We start from the raw sequence: 16,729 nt of genomic DNA, 5'->3' as shown, positions 1-16,729 counted from the left end.
ATAGGATGAGGGGCAATGGGGATAAACTGGAGAGGGGCAGATTTAGACTAGACAGGAGCAGGAATTTCTTCATGATCAGAGTCAGGAGGTCCTGGCCCAGGTTGCCCAGAGCAGTGGTGGCTGCCCCATCCCTGGAGGTGTTCAAGGCCAGGTTGGATGGGGCTTGGAGCCCCTGATCTAGCGGGACATTCCCTGCCCGTAAGGGTGGAACTGGATGGACTTTAAGGTCCCTTCCAACCCAAACTATTTAATGATTCTAGGATTTAAAAGACTCCAGCCCAATTCAGTTAAAAAAAAAGGAATTAGTCACCACATTCTGTATGAAATGGGTTTGTGAAGAGCTCTTGCCCATTAGAAGAGTAGTGCTCAAGGTTGATAAAAGCTGTAATACAGGAAATTCTTAACACATTAAACTTTTCACTGATTCACCAGGTAAGACAGTAGAAAAATATTAAAGGAAGCTGGTCTAAATAACAAAAAGTATAACAAGGGGGCATAAAAACCCCTTTCTGCTGTAAGAGTGTATGCACCATTAAATATTCCCAAGTATAAGCATCACAGTTTCTTCAAAACATACTGTTAGAGCTCCAGAGCCACATGAGGGAATATTACTATAGCAGAAATATCCTTCCACAGAGTCACACACATGGTGATGCTCTACTAGAAGACCACGTGGAGGAAGTTCTATCACCAGCACAGATGAAAGCACCATCGTGCTTTCGAAGATTTCCCAAGCGCTCACAAACGGATGGATCTGACCATGAATAACAAAGCGATCTCCTCTTTTTAAAACACTTTGCTCAATGGGTTCCCGATGGGAAAAAGAAAGAATTATTATTCTCCAACTAGACAGGCAATTTGTTCACTGTCCCCACTACTCACGCTGAGCTCAAAGCTATTAAAGAGTTCCAATAAAAGCAGTTAATCTCCAACAGACAGATTTGAGTAATTGCCGTAACGGAACATTGCTGGAAATAGAAAAATCCACACTAGAGAGGAACAGGTCGCCCAGAGCAGTGGTGGCTGCTCCATCCCTGGAGGGGTTCAAGGCCAGGTTGGATGGGGCTTGGAGCCCCTGATCCAGTGGGTGGGACTGGAGAGGCTTTGAGGTCCCTTCCAACCCAAACCAACCCATTATTCTACCCCACATGTTCCGTTAGAGCAGAAATGAGGCAGCTGTGATTACTCGACGCGTGCCCTCTCCGCGGAGCCGTACCTGCGTGCAGCCTTTCAGGAACAGGGCTTTGAGTCCACCGCAACCTCTCACCAGAGCCTGGATGCCATCCTTGGTCACTTGGTCGCACCAGGAGATGTTCAGCTGTTCCAGCAGCGGGCAGCCCTCACTTTTAGGGGTGAAAGGAGAAGCGTGTGGAAACTTGGTTTGTTTAGGAAAGAAATCTTGCTTCAAGCCAGCACATAGGGAATTCCCATTCCTGGAATGCCATGGATGGACACCCGCAGCCCACACCCCCACGGGAACAGTTGTCAAACACCATCTCCGGGTGTGAAGAGCTCTCCAGAGGCAGCACTTGGAGCTCTACAGCAGGATATAAACGGGATAAAAGACCACGGATTCATCCCATTTGGACACCCGACAGCTCCCATCCAAGGACACGCGGCATGGACTTTCCAATCCGAACACAACCGAACCCCCTTCGCTGAAAACCAAAACCAGGGTTGATTTCTGCTCATCTGCTTTGACTTTCCAGGGGCAACTCTGCCTTTGCAAACAGCCGGCAGCAGGAGCAACGCTCGAGCGTAATTTGTAATTAGGAAGAGATGGACACGCTATCCTCTATTTAAGAGAGCTGACCATGTGAAAATAGAGACAAGGATGAAGACCTCAAGGGAAGGAAAAGCCAGACTCGAAGCATTTTAATGCAGCTACAAACATAATTTAATCATTCATTTGTTCTTTCAAATCTGTGTTTTCCTTCGGTGTCCAGATTGACCTTCCAGTATTTTTTCCCCTGATACAGCTTTCCTGTATTTTTATTCCACTGGTACATCACCCGAATCGACTTTTTATTAACAGCTTGGCCTCTGTTGTTACCTTCATTGGGTTTTTTGGCCTCCTTTCCTCTGTCCCAACATCTTCCCACCAATGTCTGTCTGTCCCTTCCTTTTCTAGATTACTTGGCAATTCCATTTAGCAGATTTAAGCGGTTATATATCTCCTAAGCAGTTTAAAAAGACAAATAGTCACACGCCGGCGTTCCCCTCCCAGCCCTGTAAACAATCGCTACGCGAGGACACGCTTAGAGCGCAGAAGTGACCGTCAGTAAACAAAAAGCTGGTGTTGGTGGCTCCTACCTGAGTGCTTTGAGGGACTGGTTGGTTATGGAAGTGCAGGAAGCCAAATCGAGGTGCCTGAGCTTGGAGCAGAACTTACTGAGGCTGGTACACGTCCTGGAAGAGAGCAGGAAACAAACTCAGGTAGAAGATTTAGTCAAAGTCATGCAGGTTTCATGAGATGAGTCACATCATCTACCAAACACAAAATTTCTTCACCAAAAAGGCTCTCCAGCCCTGGCAGAGGCTGCCCAGGGAGGTGGTGGAGTCTCCATCCCTGGAGGGGTTTAGAAGATGAGTAGAGGAGGTGCTCAGGGATGGTTTAGCAGTGGGCAGGGATGTTTGGACTTGATGATCTCAAAGGTCTTTTCCAACCAAGCAATTCTATGACTCCAGTAAAAAATCTGATGAGGAATATAACCTGGTGGCCACAGAAATGGGGACGATGGGGCCAAGAGAGAAAAGAATTTGACTCACGCGTCTGTGATCTTGGTGCAGCCATTGAGGTTCAATACTTCAATATTCCTGCAGTTTTGCGCAAACGTCCTTTATTAAAGGAAAGGGAAAACACAGTATTTTTTCAGGCAAAACACTCCCAGATGCTTCCCAGCATTTTTTTTTTAAACCAGAATACATCAGATACCATTTGACAAAATCATCTCAAACAAAATAAGTAAATAAATAAAAGAAATAGATCACATTGCCCCGTATCTCGCCTTGGGATTTCCCAGCCTCAAGGCAAAGCTTGTAATAATTCAGTGCCGACAGTGACTCAGCCTGCAGCAGCTGGCGTTATTTTAATGAGAATGGAGAGAAATGGGTACTGCGTGAAGTTAAAATAAGATAAATTAAGAAGGTTTATTTCCTGGGGCTCTAGGAAAGCTGGGGAGGGTCTCAGCATCAGGGAGGGCAGGGATAGGGATGGTTTTGAGCTGAAAGAGGGGAGATGGAGATGAGATCTTTGGAAGGAATGTTTCCCTGTGAGGGTGGGGAAGGAATGGCCCAGGTTTCTCAGAGAATTGGTAGCTGCCCCATCCCTGGAGGGGTTCAAGGCCAGGTTGGATGGGGCTTGGAGCCCCTGATCCAGTGGGAGGTGTCCCTGCCCATGGCAGGGAGGGTTGGAACTGGGTGATCCTTAAGGTCCCTTCCAACCCAACCCATTCTATGACTCTATGTTCATAAATGACACCAATCCCCTGTGGCTGTAGAAGCAGAATCATTCTTGACAGCACGTTTCAGAGCAGCAAGAAGCCGTACCACTACCTTAACGCGTTGTCTCCCACGCCCTGGCAGCCACGCAAGCTTAACTTCCGCAAGAAACCCCCACATCTTTTGGAAATATTCTCAACTACTCGGCCCTGCCGGAGACAGAAAGGATTTTATTACAATCCCCAAGTCACCTCATCGTTCAAAAAGCTGAATTCCAAACTTTGCAGATTAAAACCACTTTGTTATTTTGTGTAGAACTGTGCTAAGAAAACAAAACTGCCACGGCCATAAATCTATAATGGGGAAAGGGAGAATAATTCAGCTTCTGAAGATGGAAACAAGGAAGGCGACCTAAAGCTGCTCAGGGTAAGGAGTGAGGAATCTCCTCTAGGTCAGAGCTCTGGACACCGATACGGACTGCCCAGGGCAGATGGAATGAGAAATGCCTTTGTTCCAACATGGGCAGCAAAATCTGGATGATCTTTAAGGTCCTTTCCAACCCAAACTACTCTACGATTTACCAATAAGTACGGTCCATGCACTCAAAATGGGTAAACTTCAATTTCTATTCAAACAGAGATGAGGGAGAACCAGCCCACGAGTTTGAATCTCTTATTCTGTGAGAATAAAACATTTGTGTTTAAAAGATCTAGAAAAATGCTGGTTTAATTCCAAGCTTGTGATCAGTGGAAGCCTCCAAAGACCCTGCTACAAGCCAGTATTCACTCAACTATTCCTCATTGCGAATGAAGAGCAAAACCATTGAGAGAGTGTTGGTACCAGTGTCCAGAAACTCAAAATCCTTCCCATCTAACAGGAACATCTATGATCTAGTGGGAGGTGTCCACCCATGGCAGGGGGGTTGGAACTGGATGGTCTTTAAGGTCCCTTCCAACCCAAACTATTCTATGATTCTATGATCTCTCAGTTCTTCAAGTGCAAGTTGGCATTTAAGACTCTCGAAAGATAAAGATATTCTTCTATAATCTTTTTTCCAATCCAAACCACCACCAAGCAGCAGGCTCAGTACAACGTGAATACCGCAATCTAAAGAGGGACAGCAGCTTAACCATCTCGGCAGGAGCTGCTGGGACATCTGGCCGCTCGCTCTCGGGGCTGCTCTGGCTGACCTGCCCATCCCTGGAGAAGAGCTGGAGAACCTGAACCAGTCCCTGTGTTTCTACAGCTCCTCCAGCAAGCTCGTTAATTCATATGCTTGAAGGAGAGGTCTCAAACACATTTATATAATGCATAGAATTTAATTCATATGCTTGAAGGAGAGGACTCAAACGTGTTTATATAATGCATGGAATTTCCATGAACTGATGGATTTACATCCCTTTAAAGCAAACAACATTTAGGAGACTCGAAAGCCGAGCTGGGACTTTTAGGTTGGGTCTAACATAGCCTTTTGTTTTTAAGAGGGGAAGTTTATGCTTATGCAAGGACACGTGTTTGATGTAGAGAGTGGTGGGTGAGAACAAAGAGACATTAAATGCAGGCAAAACCCGCTCGGGAGTGAGAAGAGCCTGGTTGGTATTCCCAGCACTCCTGCCTCTCTCCCTCCTGCACAGACAATGCCAGGCACGAGGTGTTTAAAACACAGGGAGATGGAGTGCTTAGGGATCTGGGTGAGTAGGGGACAGGTACGGTTGGACCTGATGATCTCCAAAGTCTTCTCCAATCTAGGGATTCTATGAGTGAGAAAGTGTATATTATCAAGAACAAAAATTCCCCTCTCGCTTTCCTTCAACGAGCCACTTCAAACCCTGCAAGGATGCAGAAGTCGCTGCTGTATATGCAGCAGGAGAGGCTCAGCTGGCAGGAAGAGATGAGTTTAACTCTTTCCTGCACAGATAAGGCACGAATCTCCCCTGAGGTGTGACCATCTGGCTTACGACTCTGTCTATAACGAGTTAAAATGACACTCTGCCCATCTCCCTCCGACGTGTTTTAAACAGGATACGACATTGGGATAAGAAACTTAAGGGGCTTTTTTGATTTGGTCTCTCATCCAGATTAATGCAATCTGAGTTTTCAGAACAGCAGGACAACGGCATCCAGCCCTGAGCAGCCCGCATCCAACAGACTTAGAGCAGCATTTCCAAAGCTGCATCTTTTAGGAATAATTTTGACCTGGTTTTGAGCTGAAAGAGGGGAGATTGAGATGGGATCTTAGGGAGAAATGTTCTCCTGTGATGGCATGGAGGCCCTGGCCCAGGCTGCCCAGAGCAGTGGTGGCTGCCCCATCTCTGGAGGGGTTCAAGGCCAGGTTGGATGGGGCTTGGAGCCCCTGATCCCGTGGGAGGTGTCCCTGCCCGTGGAAGGGGTTGAACTTGCTGAGATTTGAGGTCCCTTCCAACCCAAACCATTCTGTGACCTCATCTCCTTGAATCATCTTAGCTTGTATTTCAGATTTTGATATTAAAGATAGACAGGACGGGACAGACATCGACCCAGGCCACATTTAGTGTCTTAATGGTCTAAATCTGTGCTATGTTAACATTTTTTAAGTGAAAGTAACAAATTCTGCAGTATAGAAGCAGCAGCTTGCCACAAGAACACACCTATTCTCATTATTTCTGTGTTCAGAACACATAAACACAAACTTTCCTTCCATTACTACCTTTAACTCTTGATACAGATAATAATTCTGTCTATTTTCAAAAGCTGAATGGATTACCGAGACTCGTAAAGACTCCCTGAAGCTCAGAAGAACTGAAATTAATGATTCCTATCTCCAGGGAAGGTAAAAAGGGTTACGCTGGGAGTATTAATCCATTCTAGGCTGTAATTACATTTTAACAAGTAAAAATGGGTTTGTATGTCACTTAATTATACCTCGATATCCCTCTGGAAATCAAACAGGTCAATTCGCTGCCAGTTACTGCCATCCAGGGCCAGCACGTTCCATGCCTTGATGGGGGGAAAAGATGTAAATGGGTTTGTTAATAGGAAAGAAAAGAACCCACCCGTGGGGACCAAGTTACAGTTTGTTCGTTTAGAAACAACGCTCCGTCTCCGAGGAGAAAGCAACAGGTAATTACAACCGATAAGGAAACCGTGCAGTTACCAGACCGGCTCGCTCGGGCTCCAGCCCGTGCTGCCCCACGGTTTCGGTCCCGTGGGATGCGATGCTGCACCCAGGAGAGGAGGGAGAGCATCTTCACCATCCTGGCTGGAATTTAAGCCCCTCTGCTGCACCACCAGCTAAAGCGACGCCGTGAGAGGATGCTAGAAGGACCGACAGAGAGATGAAGGATACCACGAGGTGGATGAGTCCCGGAGGAGACCCTGCACGAGGCATCGAGGGAAGGGCTGAGATGGGAAGCTGAGGTCCCATAGCGGTGGGTGAGGCTGCCATCTGGCCCATCTCCTTTCTTCCAGCAGAAAAAAAGGGTTCAAGACAGCTCCAGAGCTGGTGTGAGTGGAATTCCAAGCTTTGTAGGCTGTCTGGATAAAGCATCTGGCTCTTCCCCAGACCCAGGTGCCGCTGCGGAGCGACAGCGCTTGCTACCTCTGACTTAACGGTTTGCTTATTAAACAAATAAACCAACCATCTCACATGGTTCACGCTACAAATGAGACCCAGGAACTGCAAGTTAGTAATTCTGCCCTTCATGAATCAAAAAGGCTGTCGAAGTTTTAATTACATAATCAATCAGACCTCCTAATAACCCTGAGCCCATCGTTACGAAAGCACGTGTGGACACAGGCACATTTTCACTCTCCATCTATCATCTCCATCACAACGTAGTTGTTGTGCGAGCCACGTAGAGCCCCACAGCAGCCGACAGAGCTGTGAGCATTAATTGATTTTCTGCATTATAAACCTGGCTGCAGATATTGGTTTTAAGCTCTGCTTTAAGAGCGCCAGTGGAAAAGAACCGCAGCGGTGGATGCAAGTTCAGCCCCGGCGTATCCTGACACCAGCGAACATCACACACACGGCCTCTCGGTAGCTCGGGGAGGGCACCTCGGTGCTTTGCAACACGCACCACAGCCCGCAAAGACTAAAAAGTCCTCCGGTTCCCTGTGTAAACAGAGGCAAGCAACAAAAATTGGAGGACACTGACAACGACAAGCGTCTCTGCCAGCCCGTTCCGGTCAATATGGTTCTCCTGGAGCAGCGAATTTCAACTGGAAGAGCTTCCCCTATAAGACCTGTGTTACTCAGAGAACACAGGATGGTAGCTATGATGCTTCGACATCACACAGGATAGTTTTTAATGCTGTTAAAATGCTTAAGCACAGGCTTTTTTATTCTTGCGGATGTTGAAGAGTGAAATGAGTTATGGTTTCAGTGTGAAACCAGAGGGATTAGTTCTATTCAGGTGTCACCGGCTTCCCACTCTGGTTGTACTTGTGCTTCCTCTGCACATCCCATTAGATACTTGTGGGATCTGAAGGGATCTGGTAGCTCCAGACAACCTGCAGCTGGAGGGATTCTCCCAAGTAAACAATCCAAGCTGTGTTGGGCTTAAGATCATAAACCCATGAGCTACCAAAGAGCAAAAATCAATCCCAAACAAAACCGACACTCATTTTTCTCTTGCTTCAACTATATCCCAGTAGGAATGGGACCCTTCCATGACTGTGGGGCATCTTTACGAACCAGAATTCCTGTATCTCCACCAAAACCCACACGATGCCATTTGAGACTCATCCAAGTTTGGTGTTGCCATCGGCGCGGGATTGCAGAAACCCAAGCTGACTGGAGAGCTCTGGGCATCAGCTCCCTCCTGTCTGTAACCAACTTAGGGCCTGGGACACTAGAAAACTTGTATTTAGGCTTTGAGTCCCCCTTCAGTGGTGCCATTGGAAGCTTCTGGTATTGCTGCGTTAATGCAGGACATGAAATAACAACAGTTGAGAGGCACAAAGCTCCCTGGGATGAATTCCCCTGATTGGACACGCTAGGAAAGGCTGGAGAGAGAGGATTCTCACCTAAATCCAACCAACTGATAAAATCCACCAAGAAGGAGGAAGGTTCTTACCCGGGAAACTTGAGCGCAGCGACACAGGGTGACCACATCCAGGAAAGAGAAAATTCTGCAAGAGAAATAAAAGATAACTCGTTGGTTTTCTGCGTTGAAAACAAAGAGAACGTGGAGAACAAAGGGGAACCAAAAGGACTGGAAGCAGCAAAACTTCTTTGTAATTTGGTTGAAAGCTGAACTGTGAAAAGAAGCGCAGATCCAGCAGTTAACAAATGAAAGCCAAACACAGATACTGAATCGCTGAAATAGCCACCTCGCACCTTGTAGGGTTTACAGACAGCAAATCATAGAATGGTTTGGGTTGGAAGGGACCTCAAAGATCATCCAGTTCCAACCGCAGATTAATTCCCCGTTAACAGAGCAAGGGAACCCAGCAGCCTGGTTTCGGTGCATGGAAAGTGCTTTTTCACACATCTAAACTAAATACGAAGCGTTGGGAGCCGAGGCAGGAGGAGGATTTTTGCTCAGCAATGCTGCAAAGCAACCGGCACAGGCAGATGATTTGCTGGATCGCATCAGTCCAGGGTCTAGGAGAGATGTGTGGAGGATTAAGCCGATGCGGTCACTCCTCTCTGGTATGTGGTTCCTCTGCCAGGGCACACCCAAGCGCTCAGGCCAACTCCCTGGTGTTGCTGTCCTATTTATTGGGATAAAGGCATTAGGCTGTAATACTCTGCAATGCTACACTGGCCTGAGACATCCCAGCTCTCATCTCGGGCACCTCCACCCCTACCTGTGAATGCAGGAGAATCACCAGGTTGGAAGAGACCCACCGGGTCATCGAGTCCAACCATTCCCATCAATCACTAACCCATGTCCCTCAGCACCTCGTCCACCCGGCCCTTAAACCCCTCCAGGGAAGGGGACTCAACCCCCTCCCTGGGCACCAGGCACATGGAAAACTTCAGTATCTGCACCAACTTCAGTGGTTATTTATTGGCTTATAGTTATTCAAAGAATTATACGACACAAAACAGAGGTCAAGTGGACAGTAGGATGGCAGCAAGGTCTCATTCTATTCAATAGCAAGGATAAAGCCACAGGATGGCAAGCTTTTGCAAAGATAATATAAATGCTTGACTCCAAGAACACACTTGCACATATCAGAATCATTAAAAAATCATGCAATGGTTTGGGTTGGAAGGGACCTCAAAGCCCAGCCAGTCCCACCCCTGCCATGGGCAGGGACACCTCCCACTGGATCCAATTACTCCAAGCCCCATCCAACCTGGCCTTGAACCCCTCCAGGGATGGGGCAGCCACCCCTGCTCTGGGCAACATGGGCCAGGGCCTCCTCACCCTCACAGAAGAACATTTCTCCGTAAGATCCCATCTCAAACTCCCCTCTTTCAGCTCAAAACCATTCCTCTCCATCCTATCCCTGCCTTCCCTGATCAAGAGCCCCATCCCAGCTTTCCTGCAGCTGGTCTCCCCAGAATCTTCTCTTCTCCAGGCTGAACAACCCCAACGCTCTCAGCCTGTCCTTGTACAGAAGGTTCTCCAGCCCTTGGATCATCTCCATGGCCTCCTCTGGACTTGCTCCACCAGCTCCGTGCCCTGTGCTGAGGACTCCAGAGCTGGACTCGGGGCTCCAGGTAAGGTCTTATAACACATGCTTCAATAGCTTAAACTCAAAGCCCACCAGAAAGAGAAGGCAAATGTTATGAGACACAAGTGTTGAAGGCTTGGGGCAAGCAATTTTGTTCCAAAGCTAAACGCTATTTTATAAAAGACTCTTGTCAGACAAAGCGTGGTTGTCCAGGAGAATTTCTGAGAACAAACAGAACTCCACTGCTCCAAAACTCTCCAGATTTTCTCAGGAGAACAGCATAAGCCTGAGTTAGCAATTGGTTGGATACCTGCAACACTTGAGCCACATCCCCACGAGGCACTGGGCTGGGAGGGGCGCGTACATCGGCTTTGCTGTCTTCTCCCCAGACCTGCCCGTGCTGGATGAGGCTCAGAAATGAGAAGATGTTGCTGGCAGCGTGTTCTTTTTGTCTGACTTAAATTTAACTACGCTAACATGTCACTGAAGCTCTAAGATCAACCCAAGAGAGCTGTGCGATGCCTTCACCCCCCGGAGAAGCACGAGGAATACATTTGAATAAAGAGCAGAGACGCTGATTAAGCTGGGGGAAGAGGAGCAGAGAACGATGAGCAAACACCGCGTGCATCGCAGATAAACTGCACTTTGTCCTGGAGATAAACGGCGAGGGGCGACCCAGGCTTTGCTCCCTACACCAAGTTGTGTGTGCAAGTTAACATGGAACAGGCTGCCCAGGGAGGGGGTTGAGTCCCCTTCCCTGGAGGGGTTTAAGGGCCGGGTGGACGAGGTGCTGAGGGACATGGGTTAGAGATTGATGGGAATGGTTGGACTCGATGATCTGGTGGGTCTCTTCCAACCTAGTGATTCTATGATTCTACATCCCGTGCACCTTCAGACACCCTGTATTTGTCCATCGTTAGGTACCAGCAGCAAATCTTAGAGTTACAAACGTTAGGAGAGGACACAAGCAAGCCTGGGAAGATATGAACCAACCATTGCAGGACCAAGCGTTCTTGCACTTCAGAAACATCGGTGCTGGTGGAAGAAGAGAAAAGGATGCTTCGGATTTGGGCCCCTTCGTACAAGACAGACAGGCTGGAGGGCGTCCCAAGAAGGGGAACGGAGCTGGGGAAATGGCTGGAGCCCAGGGGACGCTGAGGGACCTGGGGATGTTTGGTGTGGAGAAGAGGAGGCTGAGGGGAGACCTCATCGCTCTTTGCAGCTCCTGGAAAGGAGGTTGTGGAGAGGAGGGAGCTGGGCTCTTCTCCCAAGGGACAGGGGACAGGACGAGAGGGAATGGCCTCAAGCTCCACCAGGGGAGGGTCAGGCTGGACATTAGGAAAAAATTCTTCACAGAAAGGGTCATTGGGCAGTGTCAGAGGCTGCCCAGGGAGGGGGTTGAGTCCCCTTCCCTGGAGGGGTTTAAGAGACGGGTGGACGAGGTGCTGAGGGACATGGGTTAGTGATCGATGGGAATGGTTGGACTCGATGATCCGGTGGGTCTCTTCCAACCTGGTTATTCCATGATTCTATGATTCTACCCCAACACTGATTTAGGAACCCATGTCTGGATTTCAGCAGCAGCTCCATACTGGCTTTCAAACGCTCACAGAGAAGTCTTCCCCTCGAATTAAATGTCATTTATTCATGCATGTATGTGAGCACCGAGGATTTATTTAGCACAATGTCACTGTACAACAATACAAGGAAAGCCTGGGGAAATGATAGAAGCTAGGGAAAATTCTTACTTTCACCCTAGATTCCCATCATAGGAGCAAAAAAATATCAAACTCCATGGGAACGGCGGCTAGGTCAGTAACTACGCAAGCTTACTGTATTTTCATTAAAATTGCTTTTTCCATGGAAATCCCAGGCTATTAATAACTATCCCATCCCTCTATCAGGGCTATTAGGTCTTGGCTAAATTCTTTTCTGCTTCCTGCTCCTCCCTTCCCAGTCCCAGTCCACCCAACACGGCCAACGGGATGTCACGCTCGCCCCTCTCACCTCTGAGGTTGACAATGCTCAGCTTCACCACGAGCTCCTTTGTTGTCCAACCCAGAGACTTTGGCTCTGAAAAGCTTAAGAGCATTTTCCAGTGTTTTCTGATCTGCTCTGGCCGTTGTTTAAGAACATCAGCCAGTGAGTCAGCAGAACGGGACAGCAAAAAGAACTCTTTGAGCAGCAGCCACGGCAGCGTGGTGGGTTTTGGTCCTCTCAGAACTGGCTCCAACTACAATCTCAGTGAGGGTTGGAAGAGAACTTAAAGATCATCTAGTTCCACCCCTGCCATGGGCAGGGACACCTCCCACTGGATCAGGGGCTCCAAGCCCCATCCAACCTGGCCTTGAACCCCTCCAGGGATGGGGCAGCCACAACTTTTCTAGGCAACCTGGGCCAGGACCTCCCCACCCTCACGGTGAAGAATTTTTTCCTTCTGTCTAGTCTAAATCTGCCCCTCTCCAGTTTATCCCCATTGCCCCTCGTCCTATCACTCCAAACCTTTGTAAACAGCCTCTTCCCAGCTTTCCTGTAGCCCCTTCAGGTACTGGAAGCTGCTCTAAGTTCTCCTCAGAGCCTTCCAAATCCTTAGGAAAGATGGTCTGCTCTGGTCAGATCCAGTTTATCCAGGGAAAGAAACAGGGGAGGGTAAGCAGCAGCAGGTTCTCCAAGTGTCACTTGGAGACCGGTTTTCCTGATTCTGCCTTAATCAATCAAACTGCTCACAGTTCGGGTGTTCGTCTTTACATCCAACACCCAGGAATTCTGCTTTGCTGTACTCTTTCATCAGCCTCTTCAACTCTTTGGAGGCGACAGCAAGAAAGTAAACCACATCAATGACTTGGTCATCAAACAACAGTGATCGCAGGTGACCACAGACTGAGCGTTCCCAACAGGAATGAAACCTAGGCTGGTATCGCAGCAGATCCAATTATTTCCCTGCAGTGTAACTCCCTGTGTTTAGGGCTCTGCCTGAGCAGCCCCGCACCAGCCAATTTAGCCAAAACACATTGCAGTTTGAGCATTTTTCAGGTTTCAACCTCTTAATCCACTCAGGGTTTTCTAGGACTCCTCACTTTCCCACTGCCACTCTAATGAGATTAGGGTCAAGACTTGAATGAAATCCCTGGATGCTGTGGGCTGTGAGGTGAGCGAGCTTAGACCTTCAGCCTTCTAAAATTATCAACGCCGATTTATGTCAGTGACCCACCTTTCAAGTTAAATTTCGCTCTGCGGGCTGGCCGGGAGGAGAGAAAGGACTTTGCTGCCAGCTCTCCGGTCTCCCCGCGCTCCATCGCTTCCTCGTCCTCTGCAGAACTCAAGCTCCCAAGGAATAAATCAACACAGAGCCTGAAGGTCAGATGGCAAAGCCAACACCAGGGCCTGGGTGTGATGAAAAAGGGGCGAGCAGGAGGCTTCATGGAGTAAAAGCCGCTTATGCCAGGAGAGCATTGAAAACTGCTTGACCCGCTCATGAACCAAGAAGGAAAAGATGAGCTCCCACAACCTGGTCCCCTTCCTCCTGCCAAGCGTAAGCTGTTTATCAGCCCCACATCGCGCCGAGAGTAAAGCTCCACCAGGAGACCCACAGAGACCACCCGTGCCATGGAAGATCCAGGCTTGTGGTTGGGGTTTGGCTGGTGGGCTAGAAGAAGAACGGCAGGAAGCCCTCAAAGGATGAAAGCACCTCTTCAACAGGGCACCGGTAACACTGGGTACCAGTAACTCAGGGCCACGACACCTCTACTGGGAAGGCGACCACAGCCAGAGCCGACGCGGATCACTAATTTACCGTTCCGAGTCACCGAGCTGGATGCTCCCCAAAGAGGAGCTGGTGGCAGCAAAGGAGCAAACTCCACTTCTTGCTGGTTTGGCTCGCGTGTAAGAGTGTAAAGGTGGATTCGTGCATCAAGGTGCAAGCTCCTAGAAGCTCCAGCCTGCCCTGCCAGGCAACAGAGCCGCACATTCTGTACCTTGGGGGGTGACTGAGGCTGCTGCTTGCCCCTTTTACAACCTCCTACTCTTTATTTTGCTCAAGTAGAGCTTTCCACTTTGCAAACACGCACACGAGACATCAATGCCATCTGCAGAATGAACAAACCGGAGAACAAGACGTTACACAGCAGCGCTGCTTACACACATAAGTCTTTGTCTGGTAGACAGTGACATTCATTTACAGGAGATTCCTGCAGATAAAGGCATCCAAGTTTCTATTTCAAAGGCTGCACTGTCAATCCACAGTAATTAATTTGCACAGTATGCTAATAGTGAATTCCAACTCTCAAACCCATTACTTATGAACTTTAACATTTATAAACTTTGCCTCCTGATTTCTCCTAAGTTCCTCACAGCCCTGAGCGCTCGCTCTGTGCTGCAGCAGGTGAGAACACCAAGAACACAAAACAGAAAACCATTCCTGCAGGGCAGAAGCGTGCAGAGATCTTGGCCGCAGCGTGGCTTTTACTGACCAAATTCCCTGCCTGGTGCAGGATGTTCCCCCCAACTTTCCATGAATCCTTCTCTAATTGTCATAGAATCATACAACAGTTTGGGTTAGAAGGAAACTTAAAGATTATCCAGTTCCAATCCCCCTGCCCTGGGCAGGGACACCTCCCACTAGATCAGGTTGTTCCAAGCCCCATCCAACCTGGCCCCGAACCCCTCCAGGGATGGAGCAGCCACAGCTTCTCTAGGCAACGTGTTCCAGGGCCTCACCACTCTCACGGTGAAGAAATTTCTCATTATGTCCAGTCTAAAGCTGCCCCTCTCCAGTTTATACCCATCGCCCCTCATTCTATCACTCCATGTCCCTCAGCACCTCGTCCACCCGGCCCTTAAACCCCTCCAGGGAAGGGGACTCAACCCCCTCCCTGGGCAGCCTCTGCCACTGCCCAATCACCCTTTCCATGAAATATTTTTTCCTAATGTCCATCCTGAACCTCCCCTGGTGGAGCTTGAGGCCATTCCCTCTCGTCCTGTCCCCTGTCCCTTGGGAGAAGAGCCCAGCTCCCTCCTCTCCACAACCTCCTTTCAGGGAGTTGCAGAGAGCAATGAGGTCTCCCCTCAGCCTCCTCTTCTCCAGGCTAAACAACCCCTTAAGGACTTCAGCCCTATCCTTCTTCCAGCTACAAACCAGGCAACTAGATAATATTCAGCACAACCGCAGCTGATGCAGATCCCTGATCCGCTTCCATGTGTCTATGGATTTAGGAGTGACCCAAACCAAGCTCTTGATTTCTGAGCACACCAGCAAAATCGGGTACTGGCTGCAAACATCCCCCAGTCCCCAAGGTCACGAAGGCAACGGCAGCTTACCGAAGCAGCAGCTCTTTCGGAAGTTTTTTGTTGATCACAGCTTCATCGTTGTTTGAGAACATCTGTAAATACAAATAATTGAAAGATTTTAGCCATATGTTTTCATTAAGGAAACAAACCCTGCTTTACTCGAGGGAGGAAGCTGCTGGTTAGCGAGGCCCCTGCGAGAGAGACACCTGGCCTTATAGGGTCCCAAAAGAGAAACCTTGTGCTCGAGCTTTCAAACCCCTGGATTGACCTGAGTTGGAGAGAACAGCACCTTCAATAGAGTTTAATCATAGAATCACCAGGTTGGAAGAGACCCATCACATCATCGAGTCCAACCATTCCCATCAATCACTAAACCATGTCCCTCAGCACCTCGTCCACCCGTCCCTTAAACCCCTCCAGGGAAGGGGACTCAACCGTCTTCCCTGGGCAGCCTCTGCCAGGGACCAATCACCCTTTCTGTGAAAAGTTTTTTCCTAATGTCCAGCCTGACCCTCCCCTGGTGGAGCTTGAGGCCATTCCCTCTCGTCCTGTCCCCTGTCCCTTGGGAGAAGAGCCCAGCTCCCTCCTCTCCACAACCTCCTTCCAGGGAGTTGGAGAGAGCAATGAGGTCTCCCCTCAGCCTCCTCTTCTCCAGAGATGCTCTGAGGATGAATAGATTAAATATCAACCAAGATTTTTCATCTATCTACTAAAGTAAATGATAACAAGGGGCTACTTGTGGGCTGGCACTGACTAGAGGAAGGCATCGCCTGTGGCGCTACTGCGGGTTCCATCCGTGTCTCAGGCACTTGAAAAAACACAGAATCGTACAATAGTTTGGGTCAGAGGGGACCTCAAAGCCCATCCAGTTCCGCCCCTGCCATGGGCAGGAGCATCTCCCACTGGATCAGGGGCTCCAAGGACCATCCAACCTGGATACCTCCAGGGATGGGGCAGCCACAACTTCCCTGGGTAACCTGTTCCAGCGCATCAAGCGTAACCACGCATCCAACAAGCACGTGGCAACCACACTGGAGGGAAGAGCAACAAGAACAGCCAAGGAGCCCTAATGTCTAACAACGGGAGGTTGAAGGCGTGGGCACAGCAGGACTGGTTTTCCTAACAGAAGAGGATGCAGAACCTACAGCGCCCACATTGTTCTCGCAGCAAATTATAGAATCATGGAATCGTGGCGTGGTTTGGGTTGGAAGGGACCTTGAAGATCATCCAGTTCCAACCTCCCTGCGATGAGCAGGGACACGGTCATAGCAGCCAAAACCATTTACAAATCTGAAATGGACTTCTGGACCAGTTGAAACAATCCCAGTAGCGGCAAAAGCAGGAGAAGCTTCCCTTTTCTAAGGAGTCCTAGGAAAAAGAGACAGCAAAACCT

The 16,729-nt window shown here is 48.9% G+C and overlaps 1 protein-coding gene across 3 annotated transcripts in view; it reads right to left on the bottom strand.

The window, feature by feature from the left end:
- The window catches only part of FBXL20 (F-box and leucine rich repeat protein 20), a 41,157-nt gene that overhangs the window by 10,790 nt on the left and 13,638 nt on the right, over nt 1–16,729 (bottom strand). For all 3 annotated transcript variants that reach the window (XM_069877235.1, XM_069877234.1, XM_069877236.1), the window contains exons 2-8: nt 15,367–15,428; nt 8,499–8,553; nt 6,343–6,417; nt 3,556–3,650; nt 2,770–2,838; nt 2,314–2,409; nt 1,217–1,343 (exon numbers count right to left, since the gene is read on the bottom strand). In XM_069877235.1, coding sequence (XP_069733336.1) covers nt 1,217–1,343; nt 2,314–2,409; nt 2,770–2,838; nt 3,556–3,650; nt 6,343–6,417; nt 8,499–8,553; nt 15,367–15,428 — 579 coding nt within the window. The remainder of the gene's footprint in view (nt 1–1,216; nt 1,344–2,313; nt 2,410–2,769; nt 2,839–3,555; nt 3,651–6,342; nt 6,418–8,498; nt 8,554–15,366; nt 15,429–16,729) is intronic.

This window comes from Phaenicophaeus curvirostris, chromosome 26 (assembly GCF_032191515.1).
Source record: "Phaenicophaeus curvirostris isolate KB17595 chromosome 26, BPBGC_Pcur_1.0, whole genome shotgun sequence".
Lineage (NCBI taxonomy): Eukaryota > Metazoa > Chordata > Aves > Cuculiformes > Cuculidae > Phaenicophaeus > Phaenicophaeus curvirostris.
The sequence above is the reverse complement of the archived record's forward strand: the minus strand, read 5'-3'. Positions and strand labels throughout refer to the sequence as shown.